General features: G+C 37.0%; 3 protein-coding genes across 10 annotated transcripts in view; 2 read left to right on the top strand and 1 right to left on the bottom strand.

The window, feature by feature from the left end:
- LOC138914670 (uncharacterized) overlaps window positions 1-23,367 on the top strand; it is a 184,402-nt gene that overhangs the window by 25,964 nt on the left and 135,071 nt on the right. The window contains exons 3-4 of one of the 2 annotated variants that reach the window (XM_070219435.1): window positions 1,210-4,798; window positions 5,063-5,405. In XM_070219435.1, coding sequence (XP_070075536.1) covers window positions 4,388-4,798; window positions 5,063-5,405 — 754 coding nt within the window. In that variant the 5' untranslated portion in view covers window positions 1,210-4,387. Of the gene's footprint in view, window positions 1-1,209; window positions 4,799-5,062; window positions 5,406-23,367 lie in introns of those variants that run through there. The other variant, XM_070219434.1, reaches the window with a different exon arrangement.
- LOC108054886 (uro-adherence factor A) overlaps window positions 1-23,367 on the bottom strand; it is a 234,497-nt gene that overhangs the window by 180,955 nt on the left and 30,175 nt on the right. For 5 of the 6 annotated variants that reach the window (XR_011420455.1, XM_070219430.1, XM_070219433.1 and 2 more), the window contains exon 3: window positions 5,595-5,860. The exons of the other annotated variant lie outside the window; for it this stretch is intronic. Coding sequence is in view for 4 of the 5 variants with exons in the window: in XM_070219430.1 (XP_070075531.1) it covers window positions 5,595-5,673 (79 nt within the window). In the remaining variant the exon portion in view is untranslated. The remainder of the gene's footprint in view (window positions 1-5,594; window positions 5,861-23,367) is intronic. 6 annotated transcript variants of the gene reach the window in all.
- On the top strand, window positions 12,089-16,334 carry LOC138911917 (uncharacterized). Of its 2 annotated transcripts, none has more exons than XM_070211546.1 (2): window positions 12,089-13,364; window positions 15,884-16,334. In XM_070211546.1, the coding sequence occupies exons 1-2, from the start codon at window positions 12,396-12,398 to the stop codon at window positions 16,295-16,297; spliced, it is 1,383 nt and encodes a 460-aa protein (XP_070067647.1). In that variant the 5' UTR covers window positions 12,089-12,395; the 3' UTR covers window positions 16,298-16,334. The 2 variants fall into 2 exon arrangements, with proteins under 2 accessions (XP_070067647.1, XP_070067646.1); XM_070211545.1 differs by having other exon boundaries at window positions 12,089-13,382.

Below are 23,367 nucleotides of genomic sequence, written 5' to 3'. Positions count from 1 at the left end.
AAAAATTTCATATGCGCAGTTGAGAATTTCTTACCTATAATAAATCCAATAAAAAATATCCTCATGAAAAGCGATTTCACCGAAATTAAACAATACAATAAACAATAGATTCAATGAATATTTAAAATTAGTTCCATTGAAGATTTAATTCTCAGAATTGTTTTTCCATCAGAAAAATCTCTATAATTTTGGGATTTTAAACTTTGGCGTCGAATTCCAAAGACATGGATAATGGTTCACGATGGGGACTATTTTTTAGTAGTGCTACCGAAAATAATAAAGGTTAGTCCAATTATATAGGCCACGTAATTCAAAATGTCAGCAAACATCGGTTTTTTGTATTCTTAGCTATACCGTGGAACCTGTAGGTGATGGAAAATAATTTTGTATGGGACTTTTACTCAGGAGCACCCAAATATCATGGAAAACTTGAAATGGTTCGTGGAAATTTCGCAAAGTTTAATTTTGTGTTGCTGTGTTATGTCCGATTTTAATTCGGTTTAAAGGTAAGGGGATTGTTTATTTCCGTAATCGCTGATGTTCGATGTTTCCTCTTCATCCATCACTACTTCGCAAGGAACGCATTTTTGATCAATTAAGAGAATAATAGTAAAATATACGATACAAATATTGTAGATTTCGACAAAATTTGTTCTTTTGTGTTTTTTTTTTGTGTAAAACTCGATTGTTTTTTACTTTTGCTTGAATTTAGTTTAAGTTTAAATATTTATAAAATAAAAAGAATTGATTTCAAATATAGCGTAACTTTTTATAATGGATTAAACACATTTTTTTAAATTAGACCAAAAGATTCGATGTATCGATACATCGATGTTTATTCCCGAAAAACATCGAAACATCGATGTTGGTAAACATCGATGATTTTCCAGCTCTATCACAAAGTTAGGCTATTTTTTTTGTTGATATATCTTCAAAAGTGGTCAACCAATTTTGGTAATCTCTTCGGAATTAAATAGTTACATGCCTCTTCTATACGGTCGTTTATAAAAAATTCATTCTAACTAACCACAAGAGAAGGTGAACGCATTAAAAATTTTAAAGTCACAACAAAGTTTAAAAATCTTCATTTTTGAACAGCTTTTAAAAACTAAATAAAAATAAAAAAATGTCCTGAATTTTGCAGACACTCATCAGATTTTTTGAACTGTTTTGGAATTTTTAAAATTGTTTTTCTTACTTCCTTCCCAGTGACGACTCTCTACTTTGTTATTTTTACCATGGTTGAAAGTGAATTGAATTCCACATAACACCCTCCAATAAACATTTGGTTGAGCATATCGAAAAAAAAAGAAGCGGATAAGCTACAAGCGCTTGACCATTTGGAAGACAACATTCTCCGTGTTATTGATATACGGCCGCAAATGTTGGGAAAAGTCATCGAAAATTGGACGTCCAGATTGGACTACATCCGAGTCAGCCGTGGCGGTCATATGCCAGAAATCATATATAAAATGTAATGCCACAAGATTATCTTTCGTATAAAAAAAATTCATGTCAACCATTTTCCATCGTTGTTTTATTGCAACTTAAAGTTCTATACCTCTAAAAAAAACACCCGTTGTCAAAATTCCTATCTTCAGTGGACTGGTCTTGTCTTGATGTGGCCGTTTCTACTTTTTATACCCCTTACTCGTAGAGTAAAAGGGTATATTGTATTCGTGCAAGAGTATGTAACAACTAGAAGGAAGCATTTCCGACCGATCCACTATGGGAAAAAAGTATATTTTTTTGGCATAAACTCTAGTTTTAATTTACTCTGATTTTAAATTTATTATTTTTTAAATTTAAATTTTTAAAATTTGTCAAAATAAAAGGTTGTTGATCTAAGACAGCGGTCGGCACACTCATACAATTACATTTTGTTTTATATTTGTGTGAGTAAATTGTACGGGGCGGCTTAACAGTGTGTGTGCGCAGACCGCTGTTCTACAGTATACGTGGAGGCAGCGCTCGAGCAGAACAATTTCCTATGCTCACTTAATAGGACGCTGCCGACCGCTGATCTAAGAGCAGATGCCAATTTTAGCTTTAACGGGGGTCCAGCTTCTTTATATTTGAGCCCTTTGCAGCCAGGACTTTCACTTGACTTGTCCCTTTCCATAAATTCAATTTTTTAGATTAATGAAAACCACTTAGATTGTTTTTTTATTTAAAAAATTTTTTTTTTATGTTTAGAAGTTGCTGGGTTTAAGTCATTTTTTTGAAGAAACGTGCAAAAGTTGCAAAAATTATTAGTTTTGCGATATTAAGGATACATTTGGTAATAACTTTGCGTTTTTACCTTTTTGCAACTTTGTGCCATTTATAAATTGTACGCCACGGATCACAAACAAACTTGTTAGTTTTAAGCTAAAAAGATACACATTTAAAACAGCTCACAGTTGGACAAAAAACCATAATAATCAAAACATTTAATTAAGATACATTTATAAATACCTTTGCTACGATTTGACATGATCAGAAATAATAAACCATTTTGTTGCTCCACAAAATAAGCACTGAAAGTTTGCAAAGATATTTCACTAATTTACGCACACAACAAAGTCAATCGAAGAGCTGACTTTGTTCGCTTATCAACACTATAATGTTGTTAGTAAAAAATCTTAGATAACTGTTCTTGGCTAATTAGGGTATGTAAATTCACAAAATATATGTAATTTTTAAAAATAATTTGTAAAATAAGTTGAATTTATGCCAAAAAAATTGACTTTTTTCCAGGGACCGTAATCATTATAAGTGATATAATAAAAATCAATATTTAATGATTATTTATTGATTTTTATACATTTTACTCCATTTTAATAATTATTTGTTGAGTTTTTTTCAATCGCTCAAAGAATAATTATTATTATTGTGAGCGAAAAAAATATCGATCAAAAAATAATGATTATTTTTTGAGCGTTATTTTTTCGCTCAAAATATCGCTCAAAGTGCGATATCTTCTTTCTCAGAGGTTTCCTTGGACAAAATTTCTCGCAGCATTATACAGTAAGACTCGACGAACCCAAAAAAAATATTTTTAGATTTAAAAAAAAAAAGTTAAAAAAAATAAATTTTATAAAGAAATTTAATATATACATTTTTTTTAAACATTTTTTATTTAAAAATTTTTTTTTTTTTTTTAATGTTTGCCCAAAATATTGCTTATATAGTTTTCTTTGGAAAAAAGTGAATGCTCAACGATATAAACCATCCCTAGGGATCGGTATTTTTTGGTATTTTGGCGTGTAAAAATGTGTACATTATCGAGAATGTAGAAATATGTGCAATTGGAATGTGCAGGTGGCTGCACCACTGTTTATACGTCAATTATGGTCAGTCTGTGGTTTGTAGTCATTGCCTTAGTATGGGTCGTAAGCGGAGTTTTGTTTCTCGGAGCTTTTTTCATTTCCACGTGGAAAAGAACGAGTCAAAATGTAGAATCTGTGGAAAAACGTATTCGGGAAACTACAACTGTAACCTTGAACGTCACCTTAAGTCCCAGCACAATGAAATTTATAAGTCTGAGATGGCCCAGCAAGAAGAAGATCCAATTCCGGAAAGGAAAATAAAGTTTTCTTCGACTATGACCCAAAGTGCAGTCAAGGACGCATGTGTTGATCTGGTTACGGTCGAAAAAATGCCATTTACTGTTCTGGACTCCAAAGCATTTAAGACGTTGACTGAGCAAATTTTTTCCGGTCTGAATATGCCTGCTGTAACTTCCAGAAATGTTATGGATGTGGTTGCAGAGAAATTTGAAAATATTAAGGAAAAACTCACAAAAACAATGAAAAACAAAAATAATTTCCTTAAAAATGGATACAGCCACTCGATGCAATCGTGGCATTCTTGGAGTAAATGCTCAATTTTATAATGGAGGTGAAATTTTTGTATGCACTTTGGGACTCATAGAGCTCAATAACAAGCATACTAGCCAAAATTTGTGTGCAGAGGTTTCTTCTTTTTTGAATAGCTTCGGTCTAACTAAAAACCAAATATACGCCGTAACAACAGACAACGGGCGTAATATGACAAAAGCAATTGATCTCCTGAGCCAGTCGGTCGATGGTGATGAAGACGACGACCTTGATCGCTTTTTTGATGATTATGAAAAGGATGAAGATGAATCTGAGCAACGGTTGGATGATGAAAACCTTCTTAAGGGCATACGAATTCACTCAATTCAAGCAGTTAAGTGTGCTGCTCACACATTACAGCTCGCTATTAAGGACTTTTTCAAAAGCTGGAGTCACTTGATGTTATAAACAAGGCCCGAAAGATTGCTAAGACTTTGCGAACTCCTGCATACAAGCCTTTAATTAAGGAAAAGTCCTTGCCACATCCTCAGCTTGATGTTCCTACGCGCTGGAACTCATCTTATTTGATGCTCAAGAAGTTGTTAAGTTTTGAACAGTTTTGTGAAGATCACTTTGACCCCAATATAAACCTAACATGTAGCGAATGGGAGGAACTGAAAATATTGGTTGATATTCTGGAGCCAGCTTTCATTGCCACGCAAAAACTGCAAAGCACCCAACTATATATGGGTGACTTTTACAAGCTGTGGTTAGAGCTTAAACTGACAATTGGCGCAGTAAGCCATGTAAATAGCAACATTTTGAAGTCGTGCATTGAAACTCGTGAAGAAGCTCTGTTAGGGAACAACGCTGTCGTCTGCAGTGTTTATTTGGACCCCCGAATAAGAAGGGTTTTGCTAATAAATCCAATAAGTTTGATGTTGGCTAAAGCTCAACTTAAACTTTTAATAGTTCAAATTCTCAACATAGAGCAACAGGTAAGAAAATCGTAATGGTTTTAATCAGAAATTTAATTTATTACATGATATACATTTTTAAAAAGGCAAGTAAATAAAGTGGTTCAGAAGCTTTAACATTTGTATTTAATAAATTTAATCATTTTGATCATAATTTAATAACCTGTTATACCTGCAGTTGCTAGTCAGATTACAGCATCTTTGCCTTCATTTTTACTTGTTCTTTTATGTTTTATACAAACTATAATAGTAAAAAGAAAACCTTATTTACAATTTTGTTCATAGGTTTTCCCGTCGTGCAGTGATAGTCCTCAACCATCCACAAGTTCGCAAATACGAGTACAAAATGCGCAACCGCTCGAGGAATCAAATACTTGCTCGCTCTTAAATGAGTTTCTTAATACTATTGAAGTTGCCTCAGGTGACGAAGACGGCTATAGTGAAATCGTTAAGGCTGTTCACCGAGAGATTGACAACTACAACCCAAAGCCAGTTGACGTAAACATGAACATAATGGAATATTGGGAGACAAAAAAGTTTTCCTACCCATATTTATTCATGCTGGCAAAAGTTGTTCACGCCGTGCCAGCAACAAAACAAAGTACGTGGTTCGCATCAACACGAACAGGTAAGTGGCAACACCAAATAATATTTTAACTATGGATGTCTTCAACAGCGAGTACTCCAGCGCAAACCACTGTTTTCTTTGTTTTGGAATTAAGTTCCTTTCAACCTAGACCAGCTAAGTCCAATTACCCTTGTCCAGTCTTTTTCACCATCTTTATACTTTATACTTTTACCAATTCCCAAGGTTTACCTTGCTGCTCAAATGCGCCTAGACTGGTCCAGTTTCGTATTGTGGTGTCATGATAGCCGGCAAGATCCAGGTTCTCCATTATATAGATTTAGAATTTAAAAATTAAATTATATTAAGCTTTTTTAAGTTTGATGTTTTGCAATGCGTAGTTGTAAATACCGCGTTGACCTGTCTCGGTAGTTTTTTGTTCAAACTCTTTCGCTCTCGTTTTTGTTGGAATCCATTTTCTTATAGTTTGTTTTTTCTTCACTGGAATGCAAAAACATCTGTAACAAAAAAATTATAAAAATTAGATTGGCAGGTAACATTATACAAAATAATTGCGTTGCAAAAAAGCAACTTTGTAAGTTTGCCAGTCAGCCTAACTTCTTATTTTTGGTATAGCTTGATGATTTTTGAAGAAACAAGAAAGAACGCTAACGAGAGTCCGAGTGAGATGGATATATGCACTCGTCAAAGCTACTAGCGCCATCTACTGGCTGTTTTGATAGTGATTGTCCGATTTTAAAAATTGAATTTCGATAGGTATCACTATGGACGGCAGTCCATGTAGTGACGAAGCGCACCAGGAGAGTGTGCGAAGGCGACTACTATATATACACGAAGAAATGAAAATCTACTGTGATGGTCCGATCATAATGAATGATACACCTATCGAAAGGTATTGCAAAAACTAACAGGATTGCATACCAAGACTCTAAGAAAATCAATTGGCTTGGGAGAGAGAGCGGTGAAAGTGAAAAAGTGAAAATTTCGAAATTTGGAGCTGTTGGGGCCGGTGGGGATAAATGCCCCCTCGCAATGTTTTAATTGTATTCCTTTTGAAAATACCCGTCGAATGAGGGGTCATTTGTCAAAATCCGACGCTGCGTTCAAAAGTTATAGCCAAAATAAGATTTTCTTCGTCTTCCCAAAATGAAAATTTAATTCTGTTTGTCAGTTTGTCAGTTTGTCCACTTGTCCACTTGTCCAAAATATATTTTTTAAGTTCTGAAAACTTGATATGACGTTCATCACATCGATATGAAAAACTTTTGTTCTACCACTTTTGGAAAAACCCGCTAGTTTAGCGGGAAAACAGCTATAAATAGCTAAAATTCGGAAAGCCGTAACTTCTATACTACTAAAGCTACAGACTTGTGCTGCATCTCGTTTGTAAGGTATTTTTAAAAGCTATAAACGCCTTCTATATGCAATTTGTGTAAATGTAATAGTTAAAAAGATATGAACAAAAGAAAATTTGTTTAAACTTTTTTTTTAGCTTTTTTTTAATTTTCTCAAAAACGGGTCTAACGATTTTCCTTATAACTTTAAACTGTATAGCCCTTGAGATTCCTTAAATTTTGGTATATATCATGTTTATGTAAAAAATCGCGTTTAAAAGTTATTCAGAAACGAAAATAGCCACTTTTGCCAGCTCAGAACAACTAACGCTTCCTGAGTGTTTAATTTTGTGCGTGTATTTTAGGCTCATAGAATCATTTCAATTGTTTTAAGGAGTTCCAAATAGGAAACTTTTGTTTTACGACTTTTGGAAAATCCCGCAGCTTTAGCGGAAAAAAAAGCTAGAAATAGCTAAATTTCGTTAGTTTGTAAGTTCTACACTACTGAAGCTACAGACATGTGCTATACCTCGTTTAAAAGGTATTTTGAAATACTTAAACGCCTTTTTAACTTAATTTGTTTAAATACAATGGTTTACAAATTATAATTGACCAATTTACATTTAAATGTATATACTAGCTCCTATGAGAGCAAATATAAACAAACAAAAACTTCTGACATCAAATAAAAACACCTCTTAACGAGGTAAAAAACTAGTGACGATCGCACCTTCAACATACAAAAGTTCTGATATCAACATTTGTGACGAAAAATTATTACACTCGTCATTAAATACACTTTCTAAGATTTTCTCCGTCTGTCTGTCTGTATGAACGCTGAGATCTCGGAAACTATAAAAGCTAGAAGATTGACATTTTGCATGCAGATTCTAGGAGTTCCTACGCAGCGCAAGTTTGTTTCAAAAGGGTGCCACGCCCCCTCTAACGCCCACAATCGCTAATATACGATTTTAAAAATTTCAGTATTTCGGAAAAGTAAAAATGCAGTTTTATTGTGTTTATCAATACCTATCGAAATGTAGAAGAAATTTTTTAAATCGGACCATTCGTTAAAAAGTTACGGCGGATCAAAGTTTTTATCTCCACCTCCTTCGCACTTCCTTTAGCTGAGTAACGGGTATCTGATAGTCGGGGCACCCGACTATAGCGTTCTCTCTTGTTTTATTTGATTTTAAACCAGGGCTGTGAGCCACTCCGGAACTGAACCACTCCGAACCGGAGTGTATGTGTTCGTGTTCGTGTTTTTTTATTCAACATTGTGGGGGGTCTGATCATATTAACATAGAGTTTATTTACTAAGGGAAATAAAAATGCGCCAAATATTTTGTCTATGCAATGACTGCATCTAACTCAAACAATCTAATAATATATAACTATCATCTTCCAAAACTTTTCGCAGTATGTTTTTTTTTTTGTGTAGTGAAAAAGCTCACTCTAGCCGCAACAATGATATTAATCTTATACGCGGTTTGGACATTGTTGAATGCTTGTTGATGCTTGTTTGGCTCAGCCGGTTAGTGCGCGCGTGCACGAACACAAAGGTCTGGGGTTCGAGTGACGAAGAACTTAAGTCGAACCAAAAGTAAGTTTGTTTTATTTATAACAGTTTATGGTTCACATAATTATAAAACAATTAACATAATGAGTATTTGTGTTCATGCTTAATTTTCAAAAAGAAAAATACTCAATTTGAGTACAAATTACTTAAATAATTCTCTCTGTGTAATTGTAATTGGTATACCAATAATAAGACCGTTAGCACTTCAGGCATCTTAAGCCATTGCATTGCAAGAACCACGCGTGGCCGAGTGGTTAAAATGTCTCTCTACACACAAAAAAAAACTATGTAAAATCAACTATTTAATAGTGAAAACTGCCCCAACCCATAAAAAATAGAAAATGCCCCAATAAATAGTATATTACCTATAAAATAGTAGATGACCTACAAAACAGTATTAAACCCGAAAAAAATTTTTGTTTTTTTTAAATTATGTTTTTAACTTTTTTAATTTTTAATTTAATTTGTTATATTAATTTATATGGAAGTTATTTATAGACACTTACATTTCACAGATACTTAAACTTACAAATCAGGTTTTTTGCCTCCGCTGGGAATCGAACCGGGGCCGCAACCATCGGAGTCTAGCACTCTAACCACTAGGCCACAGAAGAATGCTTTTTGTAGAGGAAAATCTATAGACTTGAAATCAACATTTAACAAAAAAAAAAAAAAAAATCATCTGCAAAAGCGGGATTTAAACTCACGACCCAGAGATTATGAGTCGGATACTCTAACCACCCTAAGTCCAGAAAAATAGTTGACATACAATTTATAATCGTATTTTTAAAACAACAAAATATATGAAGGGAAAAAATAGTTGTGTTACGATATTATTTGTGGTGTTACTATTTAATGCCTCAAAAAATAAAACAACAAAATACACGCAAACAAATAAAATAGTTTTGCTACGATATTAATTGAGACGTTACTATTAACTTGCCAAATGAATAAAACAACAAAATACATGCAAATTTCGTAAATACGTTTTCTACTATTTTAATTGTTAAATACTATTCAATGACCCAAAAAATAAAACAACAAAAACATGAAAAATTCAGAAAATAGTGAAATACTTTTTTTCTATGTTAATTTTACATAGTTTTTTTTTGTGTGTATGGTGTGAACGGTCGCGGTAAGAATTTTCAAAAGTCTTTTATACGTTTACAACAAGTTTTTCTGTACTTAAAATGCATTGTAATTAATAAACATTTATAATAAATTTAAATTTAAATTAAATAAAAAAAAATTTCCCTATTTTCACGATATGGTTGACATTAAAACAAGAGGGTCCCTTCTCCTAGTTAACAAACCTAAATGCAAAAGTAATAAAAACAAAAAAGGAAGTTAACTTCGGCCAGCCGAAGTTTATATACCCTTGCAGGTTTGCCTACTTAAAATGTTGTTTTTACAATGTCAAAAATCAAAACGCCTACTATCTACAATGTTATTTCTATTATTTTTTTCATTATTCCTATGGGAGCCATAAGATATGGTGGTCCGATTCGGCTCGTTCCGACATATGTACTACCTGCAATAGAAAGAAGACTTTTGGGAAAGTTTCATCGCGATAGATTCAAAACTGAGAGACTAGATCGCATAGAAACGGACAGACGGACATGGTTAGATGGACTCGGCTATTGATGCTGATCACGAATATATATACTTTATGTAGTCGGAAACGTCTTCTTCACTGCGTTTCAAACTTTTGACTAAAATTATAATACCCTCTGCAAGGGTATAAAAATCACTCGGACAAAATTAAAAAATAAAAGTTTATATAAAAAAATACTTTTATTTTTCTATTTTCAATAACATTTTTTTTTTAATATTACGGTTTTTTGCCGTAAAATTCCGGAAAATTTGTAATGATTTTTAGGAAGTCGAAACCGTAAAGCCAAAAAAATTATTTCCTATAATTAAAGGCGAATCACCGTTAGATGAAAATCAAGGCGATTTTTTTGAACCAATGGCGTTTTTTTTTATAAGTGTAGGCGTTTTCATTTCTGACAACTTAAAATTTTAAATGAGCACGCAGAATCTAGAAACTTTGGAACTGCACCGATAGAGTAAGCATTAAACTATAGGTATTTGGGCGAAGTTAGTTTCCTTTCCTGTTTATATTACAAATATCGAACTTATCTGATAATAACGTTGACTAAGCCCATTTATGACCATTATGATGCTGTCGACGACTTTTATGTAGCGACCATTTTGATGATTCTTGGCGACGACTTCCCTTGGTGACAAAGTCCTGTGGTCAGCGTTTTTTTCTTAAATTCTCTTGTGCATTTTTTCTTTTTCAATTCAAGAGTATTGCATTTGTAATTTTGCACTTATTAGAAATGTTATTTTGTTTATAATGCACTTTTCACAAAATTTGTATATTTTTTATATCCAATTATATCCAATCACTATATTTATACCTGTTCAACGTGAAACGTGACAGGTCAATTTGGGTCAAATCTCAGAATCAATCGAAACTTTTTTTCGATAGAGGATTAAAATATAAGGACCGTTTTTTTTTTTTTTTTTTTTAACTGTTACCGTTTATTTTTAAAAATCTTTTTCTAATTAAGATCCGATTTTTAAATTATGCAGCACTTAAGACTCGTTTGAGTTATTTTAATCTCTAAAGATTATAAAATGAAAGACCGATTTTTAAGGGGATACGTCCACAACCCAAACCGTAAGAGCTAGAGCAGCCAAATTTTTGCACAGTATTCCATTGGCGGCGTAGGCGTCTGAAATATTCCCCAGTGGCCCCAAACTGCTCCAACATCCACATTTTGAGCAAAAATAATTATATGTACTTTAGCTTAAATTCTAATACCCGTCACTCAGCTAAAGGGCGTGCGAGGGAGATGGATATATAACATTTTTTTGATTGCGCATAACTTTTTAATGAAAGGTCCGATTTGAAAAATGTCTTCTACATTTTGATAGGTATAAATATACACAACAAAATTGCATTTATACTTATAGGAAATCTTTAAGGGTGTGGGCGCCAGACACATTTTAAAATCGATAGTGGGCGATTGTGGGCGTTAGAGAGGGCGTGGAGCCTGGCTGAAATAAACTTGCGCTGCGCAGGAAGCCCAAGAATAGGTGAGGAAAATCTCAACCTTCTAGCTTTTGTAGTTTCCGAGATCTCAGCGTTCATACAGACAGACAGGCGGACAGACGGACAGACGGACATGGCTAGATCGACTCGGCAAGTGACCCTAATCAAGAATATATATATATTTATGGGGTCGGAAACGCTTCCTTCTAGCTGTTACATACTTTGGCACGAATACAAAATACCCTTTTACTCTACGAGTAACGGGTATAAAAAGGCCTAATTAGAAATTTATAATTTTTTATTTATTTCTTTAGCGATTAACTGCTAACATAGACTTCAACAATAAAACTAACAATTTGGCATTAAATGCGGCATACAATAATAAATTTACATGTTAGAACGAAGGTAATTGTAAATTTTACACGGTAAAGAACTTAAAGTTACCTCAGGGGAAAGGATATCAGATAAAGTATTGTAATTGTGGCAAAGAACACGAAAAGGTGGCAATAATCTACCAGAGTCCCAATATAAATTACGCAATGCAAAAATTAAAAATAGCTTTTGAACAGATTCAATAATAGCCTGTTGTTCCATGTATTGTGGGCTCCAAACACAAGAACAACAAACCATGTCAATCGTCGTCGTAGTCGGACGTGTACTTTATCGCTCCTCCATCTGATCGAACTTTACCCGTGTAAACTACATCGATTAATGCCGAATCCGGACATCTGACAATTTTTCGGTGATCTTTATCATACTGACAAGTTTTGATAGCTAAAAGACAGTGACTTTATACGTAATTCGAATGATTACAATATAATCAGAAAACGTTTTGTGTTTTTGCTTTGTTGTTCTACTCTATTCTCGAGTTTACCGCAAACTTCTACACTGGTGTTGTTGTTAGTGCATTTGCTCTCTTATCGTTTCGGCGCGAGCATCACACGCGCGGAAAGCTTATCACTGACCAAACTGCAAGCTGCGCTTTCTACATCTACATCTAAATCTACGTTGTTTTCTACACGTATTTAATTGACAATTTTCTCAATTATTTCGCTATGTCTGCCTGCTGCATGAAACCTTGCCTTTTAAATGGCAAAATCACCTCCCGCCAACCCACAATTGGTTGCTGGCTGTGTAATAACATTGCTCACCCTAAATGTGCCGACCTTGGACACAGTGCTGGTCTAGTCGCAGACCGTACTAAATCCAATTCTGGCCTGGATTGGACCTGCCCCAGTTGCCATCATATTAAAGTCAATATTATGGCTTTCATAAGGCAAACTGATCTGGAGTACCAGTCCTTACTAGCTGGATTTAAGGACTTATTTAATAGGTTTGAAAAGGCTGAATCCAACTTTAAAGGCCGAATCCTGGCAGCTGCGTCCCACAATGCTGTCGCTACCTCGGATCACGTTCCCGTTGCTGCCGATTCTGGACCGGACACCGGAGCATCTTCTTGTCTGCAATCCACGGCTCATTCATCTACTGCTTCTACTGCTGTCAGCTCTGGTTATGTTCCAACACTGGAATCCTACCGCTTGGCTACCAGTAATGCCTCTACTGTTGTTACTGACGGCTGCGCGGCAGACGCCTCCCCTGGACTTACACCTGCCGCGGCCTCCTTTGGACCGCCCGATCCCATCGCACCTGCTGATCTACATCCCGTCAACTTTGACCAGGCATCTACGTCGCATGCTGCTGCAGTTGGCTCTGGCATAATTTTGACGCCTGCTAATACGAACACGAGCCCATCACAGTCAACCTTATGTGGAGTAGCGCAAAGGGTTCCCATGCCCTTATCGGGCGTTGCACAAAAAAAACTAATTTTTGTCTCCCGCCTTAATCCTGGCGCTTCTGAAGAGGACGTCAAAAACTACCTGAGCAGCAAACTGAATGTTTCTCGATCCGTACTTACCGTCTTGAAGTTCAAGTTTAAGCAGAGACGTGAGATATCTTCGTTTAAAATTGGACTTCCTGAGGAACATCTTGATAAGGTTCTAGATGTTTCTATATGGCCTGAACATGTAATTGTTCACGAATATGTACACAAGCACAATCCTCGGGTTCACGGGCCTCAGATTCCTTCAACCAATGCTTCAAAAAACTAAATAATTCTTTTTCTCTACACTACCAGAACGTTCGCAGTTTATTGGGCAAACTTAGTAAACTGCACGTGAACAGTGTCTCCTTTAATGCCAATGTGATTGCTTTTACCGAAACGTGGCTTAATTCTTTTGTGTCTGACTGCGAAATCTTTGCTGGTAATTATGTTATCTATAGATGTGACCGCTCAGTGCGTCTTGGCGGTGGTGTTCTCATTGCCGTCAAGTCCAATCTTGTCTCTCAACGTATTCCGATAATTGGTACGGATAGTACATTAGAGTTTGTCGCTGTTCGGATTAAGCTTCATGATTATTTTGTTTTCGTATCATGCTCATACATTCCTCCCCGGTCTGATATTAGCCTCTACCTCCGACACTTGGATCAAATACAGAGTATTCATACTACCCTTGGCGATAACGATCATCTTATTGTTATGGGTGACTTTAATCTCCCCGCCCTTTCTTGGATGCCCTCAACTGATTCAAGTGCTCTTGTGCCTACCACAGCGCATGAGTTTGTACACGGTCTTATTGATCTTTCATTAGGTCAACTGAACTCAGTCATTAACTGCTCTAGCAAAGTTTTAGACCTTATTTTTGCCTCGGAGTTCGCAAATGCATGTGTAACTCGAATTAGCCCTCTCTCCAATCCTGAAGATGCGTATCATCCCACACTTGAGGTTACTTTAGAAGCATCAGCTCCTTTACTGTCATGTCCCGAAATCGAACCAGCAACTTTTCGCTGTTTTCGTAGAGCTAAATTTGCTGAAATGAATAGGCATTTATCCCAACTTGATTGGTCTTTTATGGATGCAAATGATAATCCCTCACATATTGTAGAACAGTTTTATAGCTTACTATATTTAGCCTTCGATAAGTTCGTTCCTTCATTTCCCACTGGAAACGCGTCTCATAAGCCTCCGTGGTTCTCTCGTCGACTCTCTTTCCTTAAAAACACCATGTCTAGACTTTTTAAGAAATATAAGAGAACTGGGCTGCAAGTTGACCATTCTAGGTATCTAATTGCTCGTTCCAATTTTTTAGTCCACAATTCCGATTGTTACAACAGTTACCTAAACCGTTGCAGAATCGAATTCCAAGACAATCCCAAGCAGTTCTTCGCATTTGTTAATTCGAAACGAAAATCGCAACTATTTCCATCATGCCTTCATCTTGATACAATATCCGCCTCTAGCGACTCCGATATTGCGAACTTATTCGCACAATTCTTCCAATCCACGTACTCTTCTTTTAGTTACGATAACACCTCTTCCTACCCATACCCTCTACCTCATTCCAACTGCTTTTTCACTCCCCTAATTAGTGAGGACGATGTTTTACAAAATTTGCACACAATCAAGACGTCTTTCTCTTCTGGCCCTGATCTTGTACCGAGCTGTATCTTAAAAAAATGTGCTGATGCCTTGTGCAAACCGCTATCTAAACTGTTTCAAATATCCCTCCTTCATTCATTTTTCCCTGAAGTTTGGAAGGAATCTTTTATCATTCCACTTCATAAAAAGGGAAGCAAGTCGGACATTAAAAACTACCGTGGTATTGCAAAACTAAGCGCAATTCCCAAGTTTTTCGAACAGCTTATTACCGCTCAGCTACAGCACCAATGCAGCTCAGTAATGTCCCCAACTCAGCATGGCTTTATGAAACGAAGATCAACGACTACAAATCTTCTTGAGTTTACTTCAGTCATCAGAAGCGCTTTTAAAAATGATAATCAAACCGATGTTATTTTTACGGACTTCAGTAAAGCCTTCGATTCCGTGAACCATCAGTTATTATTGAAAAAATTAACACTATTAGGATTCCCGATCACGTTGACTAAGTGGATCTCAGCCTACCTGACGAACCGAACTCAAAGAATTGCTTTTAAAAGCACAGTCTCAAACCTTGTTCACGTGACCTCTGGTGTTCCGCAAGGGAGCCACCTTGGACCCTTACTGTTTGGAATTTTCATAAATGACTTGCCCCAAGTTGTTCTCTCTGCTCATGTTATGATGTATGCTGACGACGTAAAACTCTGTTTGCCGTTATCGAATCCCGATTCCCAGGCACTTTTGCAAGCTGATCTGAACAATCTGAATTCATGGTGCATCCAAAATTTGTTGTTTTTGAACAATTCTAAATGTAACTTTATGTCCTTTTATCGGAAGAAGCTTCTCCTAACTACATATTCTATTGGGTCGAATGAACTTGAACGCATAAATTCCGTTACAGACCTTGGAGTGTTATTCAACCACAACTTAAATTTCTCTAATCACATTGGTATAATAGTTAGTAAAGCAAAAGGCGTTTTTGCCTTTGTTAAGCGTTGGTCGAAGGAATTTGAGGACCCCTACACCACAAAACATTTATACATTTCCTTGGTTCGTCCAATTCTTGAATACTGCTCGTGTGTTTGGTCACCCCAATATACCATTTATCAGGACCTTATCGAGTCGGTACAGAAACAGTTCCTTTTGTTTGCTCTACGTGGTTTAAACTGGGAAACACATCGACACCTGCCATCGTACGTGGATAGACTGCGTCTACTTAACCTGCCCTCCCTCAAGGATCGTCGAACGTGCCATGGTGTTATGTTTCTGCACAAATTAATTACTGGACTTGTAAATTCAAGCTACCTTCTTGGTCAAATTCGTTTATCCATTCCTGTAAGGTCTACTCGGCACTTTCGACCAATTGCCCTCGATATTTGTAAAACTAACTTTGAGTTACATGATCCATTTCGCGTTTTATGTTCGCAATATAATGAACTGTATTTTTTGATATTCTCGGAATGCTCTGTTAATTTAATTGTAACAAACATCCTAACTTACCTGTCCCTGCCCCCTTCCACTTGATGTGAGTAGGGTACTATGTTTATGTTGGCAGATATTTGCTAACTTTAAATAAATAAATAAATAAATACTCCAAAATCGGACGCACTAACGATACATACAGAGTCTTGGTAGTAAACGGGTCATCAAATTCCTTGGACCATGGAACCAAAAAGAACACCAAGGTCATTTGTCACAGAAATTCGATCAAGGGTATGATTTCCAAGGGAATATGAGACAAGATTAGAAGAAGAACGGTGAAAAGTCATAACTTTACATTTTGTATGGTTAAAAAAAATACGATTATTTTGGCACCAATTCTGGAATTCATCCAGGTCGAGCTGAAGGCGCGTGTGCAGATACCAGCCAGAATAGGACAAACAGATTTTAACATCGTCAGCGTACATGAGGATGGAAGAGTTTAAAATTACTTGAGGAAGGTCATTTATAAAAAGTATGAAAAGTAATGGACCCAGGTGGCTACCTTGTGGAACACCAGAAGTTACATTGACAACATTTGAAAACACATCGTTAAACAAAACACGTTGAGTACGGTTTGACAAGTAAGACGCAATCCATTTTAAAAGATTTGGGGGAAATCCTAAATGCGAAAGCTTAAGCAAAAGTAGCGAATGATTTACCGAATCAAAAGCCTTTCTAAAGTCGGTGAAAATTACGTCGGTTTGCAAGCGGCTCCGAAAACCTCGATTAATGAGAGAAGAAAACTCAAGAAGATTAGTCGTGGTAGACCGATGTTTAAAGAAACCATGCTGAGATGGAGATATAAGACTGCTGCAGAGATGTTGCAGTTGGTGCGTGATCAGGTGTTCGAGCAGTTTGGGAATAGCCGAAAGCTTTGCAATGCCTCGGTAATTTTCAATGTCAGACCTTGAACCTTTTTTGTGCAGAGGAATAATGTAGGATTCATTCCAAATCACTGGCATGCAGGATTGGTTCATAGATAGATTAAATAAATGCAAGATTTTGGGCACATTGTTTCAAGATGCAGCTTGGAACCATATCGGGACCTGCTGCAAATGAATTGTCAATTGAAGACAACCCATCAAGAACATCACCTTCCGTCAAAGATGCTAGAAAAATATTGTTCGCATGAGGTAGGTTATAAGGATACGGACAACGGGGAACATAGAGTTGTGTAGAGTAAGTTGACTGGAAGAAAGAAGCAAATATATATACCAAGATTAGAAGATTCAGCACTATTACGATAACGGAGGGACGAAGGAAATGCGTTAGATTTACGTTTGGAGTTAACAAACGTGTAAAATTGCTAAGGATCAGCGCGGAAGTTTTCCTTGCACTGGGAGAGATAGAATTTTTTAAATAGCCTAGATTTCTCATTTTTTAAGTAGGAAAGATTCCTTGTAAACCACGGAGGCTTGGAAGTTGAAGTAATAGTAACTTCGGGGACAAATGTATCCAGGGCCGAGAGGATAGAAGCGTAGAGAGCATGAATCGACCAATTAATATTCTGGAATGCATATAAAAATGACCAGTCGATTCCCGAAAGATGCAAGTTAAGACCGTTAAAATCTGTTTTTCTGAAACATTTAGCACGGCACGCAGTTACAGAATCTGAACTTGGGCTAGAAAACTCAACAGAAATAGCTAAGGTTGGGTGATAAGGATCTTCCCTAAGAGATATCGGGTTAGCTCTCGACACAGTTGCAAGCAAAGAATCGCTTACAAACAACAGGTCTAGAAGTCTGTCGCGTCTATTTTTTACGGAGTTAATTTGAACAAGAGAAAGATCGGTTATCCCTTCGATGAAATCATGAGTAGTGTTAGGTAACAACAAGTTTGTATCATCGCAAGGTAGCCATGAAACGAGTGGGAGGTTAAAGTCACCCGTCACAATGAGGCTGTCAGCGCAGCCTAAGGCTGACATCACAAGTTGAATGGCCGAAAGGTGGCTTGAATAAACGCTTATGTCGGAGCAAGGAGGGATGTATGAACAAGTTAGGAAAATAAAAGCAGCACCGACGCGGACTTTTACTGCAATAAATTCAATTCCATCATTGTTGGCGTAAGGGAACAACTCAGAGGAAAAATCGTTTTTAACTGCTATTAGGACCCCACCCGCAAAAGAAGGACGATCCCTTCTATAAGTGGTAAACTTATGAATAAAAATTTCATGATCGGAGACAAAAGAATTAAGCCAGGTTTCGGTTAAGGCAATGGCATCAAAGTCAAAGGCAGCACTGTTAGTATGAATTTTACTAAGTTTACCCAAAAGACTGCGTACGTTTTGATAGTGGATGGAGAATATGTTATTTAGTTTTTTGGATCGGTAATTTTGGAGCCTGGGTTAGAATCTTTTTGCAAAAATTCATAAACTATCGTGTGTTCAGGCCATAATGTAGGTTCAAGAGCTCGGGATAATAGAGAAGCTGGAAGAAATATTTTAAATGAAGAAATTTTGCGCGCATGATTAAAAATTAAATTTGGTTTCAATAAAATTATCAGAAGTAACTGCAAGTTTAGAGCATAAATGGTTTATAACGGCATCGGGTGTAGCATCAGGAACGAGACGGGATACAAAATAGCTCTACGAGGGCTGACAGCCCTTAAATGTGATCCGGAGGACCGTGAGGGAGGCGGTACTCCCATAAGAGGTGGATCCACAGGGGCAGTAGTACTTGCGGCGGCGTCAGCTGTTCCAGTTGGGCGGAACCAAAAAAAACGCCTGTTTGGCGCCGTACGCTAGCAGATGAACTAGCAGTAGCAGGAGCAACAGGAGCTGCTGTGTTTGGAACATCGGTTGAGATGGGTTCAACGAGAAGGGCAGCAGCAGGTTCAGTTAGGCCCTGGGCAGTTTCGGTATAATCCATCCGATTATATGTAGGTCCGTGTGCAGCGGGTAGAGGTAGATGCGTGGCAGTTATGGCAGCGGGCGCAATAGTAGAGTTAGACGCTAAGTTTCAGTTGGTTTCAGTTGGTGATTCGCTTAACAGTTTCAACTCAAGAAACCGCGACTCCACAGAAAGGAATTCATTATTGAGGGCAGCGAACTGTTTACGAACCCTCTGGAAACCATTTCGTGTTTCCCTCATAAAGATGCGCATTTCCATTTCAATTCCTCGGCATGCCTCACAAGACCAGGTGAATCCAGATTTTTTGGATAAGAGATCGGCTATGCGACCATTATGGCCACCGCCACCACACTTAACATGGGAGCAGTTATCGCAAAGCCAACACAATAGGTATGTTTCGCAGGCAATGTTGCCACCAAAATCGCATTTCTTAGCGGAGCATCTCAAACTCATTTTGGCAGTTAGTTGAACCACTGTGTGGGCAGAGTACAGAACAAACTAAGAGCGATAGATAAGAGAGCAGGTAGCGGGGAGCAACGTAATCACAGCAAGCAGCAAATCCAGCGGCGATGAGTACCACGAAGAGGTGAGCACGGGAGAGAGGAAAGAGAGCAGGTGCAGATGGAATCAGCCATGGTGAAACTATACAAGGTGGTCTCGTCAGCTCTGCTGAGGACGTTAAACATGTTTACCTCTCTGTCTCTCTCAAGCGATAGAATGAGAAAGCTAGATAGAGACTGGCACAAATAACGTCCTCAAAAGAGGGCAGCTCTCGCGACGAGATCACCTTGTATAGTTCCACCATGGAATCAGCGTCCGGCGAGTGCGAGCGCCAGAAGTTCCATTACTTTGCGACAAGTAGATGAGCAATGTAATAGAGAGCGGTAGACTGCGGCAGAGAGCGGCAGAGAGCGGCAGAGAGCGGCAAACAAGGCCAAGCAACTAACTAGGCAAATTGTTAGGCAATGTCTATGCTTTCGCTTTTTGTCGAATTAAATATGTTAAAACAAATCGGAATAGAACGGCGTTGTAAAATGTAACTCATAAAACCGAATAGTAGCTAAATGGTCACAATATTATCAACGCGGGGCGAAAATATGTGGGAACGATTGAAAAACACGTCCGACTTCAAAGAGCTTGCATTCTAAAAGAAATTTCGATATCCCCCATAATTTGGGGTCTACATTTAAAATTAACTTTTAGATTTAAAAAATCTAAACCGCTGCTCCGATCAAGATGATTTTTGGATCATTAGTTATTCTATGGCCTAAATGCTTAAGTTTTATTTTTCAACTTTAACGTACTTTTAACAAATTTATTAAGATTTTGCGTTGCTTTTTCTGGGAGTCTGCCGAGAGAGCAAAACCCAGAGAGCGGATGACACGAGAGCGACGGCCGAGAGAGCAGCAGCCAAGAAAACTGATGAGAGGGAGGTGTAGTATTCTTTGGAAAGGGGAGGGGAAAGGGGCCATTTAAGTTAAAATTTGTTTAAAAACTTAAACTGCTCCGATCAATATGATTTTAAAATGGCGGAAGTGCAGCTCCTGTGTCTTCTAAAGCTAGATTGTTAATCATTGAGCACTTTGTTGTCTCTAAAGATTATAAAATGAAAGACCGATTTTTAAGGGGATACGATCACAGCCCAAACCGTAAGAGCTAGAACAGCCAAATTTTCTCACAGTATTCCATTGGGGGCGTAGGCGCCCACTAAGGTCAGACATGTCCCCTCAGTGGCCCCAAACAGCTCCAACATCCACATTTTGAGCAAAAAATCATTAGATGTTCTTAAGCTTAACTTCTAAAATGGTTGGAATTTCAAAATTTTGATTTTGCAGAATTTTAGGTCTTGAAAGGGCCTAATTATAAATCTAATAGAAATTCCGATAGCCCCCATAATTTGGGGGCTACATTTAAAACTAACTTTTCGATTTAAAAAATCTAAACCGCTGCTCCGATCGAGATGATTTTTCGGTCACTTGGTTATTCTACGGCCCCAATGCTTAAGTTTCATTTTTCAAGTTTATAACTTTTTATACCCTTGCAGAGGGAATTATGATTTCAGTCAGAAGTTTGCAACGCAGTGAAGGGAGACGTTTCCGACCCCATAAAGTATATATATTCTTGATCAGCATCACTAGACGAGTCGATCTAGCCATGTCCGTCTGACCGTCTGTCCGTCCGTCTGTCTGTCCGTTTCTACGCAAACTAGTCTCTCAGTTTTAAATCTATCGGCTTGAAACTTTCCCAAAAGTCTTCTTTCTATTGCAGGTATGTAAGTCGGAACCGACCGGACCGTACAACTATATCTTATAGCTCCCATAGAAAGGAAACGTTAAAACAATTCTAGCTTCGGTGTTTTTTTAAATAAAACCTTCTACTCTTGGAAATATTATTTTTTAAATATTTCCGAATTTCGAATAAAATATTTTAAAAATCGGACGACTATATTATATAGCTGCCATAGGAAAGATCGGAAAATTAATGGGAAAGTAATAGGAAATAAATTTTAGCTTTTTTGGTTTTTATTGTATGCTCTTCTACTTTGGGACATGGCTCTTTTTAAATATTGCCGAATTTCAATTTTAATTTTATCAAAATCGGACGACTATATCATATAGCTGCCATAGGAACGATCGAAAAATTAATGGGAAATTAATTGGAAACAAATTATAGCTCCGTTGGATTTTATTGTATTCTCTTATACTCTAGGATATGATTTTTTTTAATATTTCAGAGTTTTGAATTAAATTTAACAAAAATCGGACGACTATATTATATACAGTGATGAACTTAATTCTTGGCACACTTGGCATCTTGGACTTTGTTACGATTAACGGGGATTTCGTTGAGAGCAGATGTTCGGGGACTGGGACAGAGAACGCGCTTGCTTCTCTGGCTCTGTTGATGGGATGGGTTCGATTACTGTCTCGCCCTTGGCTCCAGCGCTAAAAATAATTATTTAAATTTATTCGCGTACGTAATGATTTTGGGGGGCACAATAAACGAACAATTCGTTGGGAACTATTTCAGCTAAACAGGCAATCAGGGTATTACATCAGCAAAGGTTACCTTTCTTACATAATCTCGCATCGCTGCAAGTACGCCCACCCAACCTTGATTTCTGAAAATCCTAGAAAAACTAATAAAACCAGAAATCCCTTAGAAAGGGTCAGAGGTAACCCTTCAACATTCCAATACGGCTAGGTTCCAACATGATAAGAAATTTAGTTCATTTTTAACAAACCGTTGTTTATTCTAAGAAAGTCTTCCAACTGGGCCAACGATTTCAAATCTCAAATTCAATAATTTCAATTTTCATTCCGTTGTACAAGTTTATAAATTTTACATTTAAATTTAAATATTCTCTTAAATTATGATCAAATTAACGAGTGCGTAGTGCGTGAGAAATAATAATGAGGGTTATTAATAAAAGCGATAAACGTTTCCTTATTTTACTGGATTGAATATAGGTATTATAATGTTTTCTTTTACTGTGTAAATATACGTTCGTTTTAAGTTGTATATGATTTTACACCTGCAACCTTATTTTGTCTTGTGCCGTTGATCAGCCTTAATATTTTGATTGCAAACTAGTACAATGGAATTTTAACTCTCCGCACACTTCTCTATTACCTATTCTGTATGTACCTTCCAGAGCTTTTTATATTACAATGACTATTTTGGTATATCACTTACATGTTCGCAATTCCCGCGTCGAAAGATCTTTCGCTGAGGGCAGCTGTGATGATTTTATTTAGGGTTATGCCGCATTTAGGGACTCGGCATAAAAACCAGGGACCGTAAATAATCATTATTAGAGATGTTTATTTTAAAAAGACTACTGTGATATTATGTTTTAAACGTCAAAAATAACGTTCTTTTTACTCTTGTTCACAACGTATATGCATTTCAACAAATTTTAAAAGCAAATTAACTGTTATTTGTTCATGTCTATAAAGTGCATAAAAACCAGTTAAATTGTTGATTAAAACTTGTAAAAACCTCAGTAGGCCTTTGTACGGTGCCGCGTTGGACCTTGGACCCACGCCGCCAGAGGGCAATGAGGTCGAACGGTGAATCCGTGGACTTCGGACCAGCACAAGGAGGATGCACCGTGAACTAACGGGACATCTTGGACCTTGGACCCGATGCGTGCCGTGTGCAAAGGGAACTAACGGGACACACTTGGACATTGGACCCTAGCGAGCCGTGTGCAAAAAGGGAAATAACGGGACCCTGCCGCTGCCTATAAAAGGGATGGCG

Source organism: Drosophila takahashii, chromosome 2L, assembly GCF_030179915.1.
Source record: "Drosophila takahashii strain IR98-3 E-12201 chromosome 2L, DtakHiC1v2, whole genome shotgun sequence".
NCBI classification, from domain to species: Eukaryota; Metazoa; Arthropoda; class Insecta; order Diptera; family Drosophilidae; genus Drosophila; species Drosophila takahashii.
Note: the sequence above shows the minus strand (reverse complement) of the source record. Positions and strands in the feature narration are given on the sequence as shown.

Excerpts from the sequence above, each read along its gene's own strand:
- LOC138911917 (XM_070211545.1), top strand. The coding sequence starts at position 12,396 with ATGTCTGCCTGCTGCATGAAACCTTGCCTTTTAAATGGCAAAATCACC. Across the intron at positions 13,383-15,883 it reads ATGTAATTGTTCACGAATAT|GACCTTATCGAGTCGGTACA; the intron begins GTACACAAGCAC and ends ACCATTTATCAG.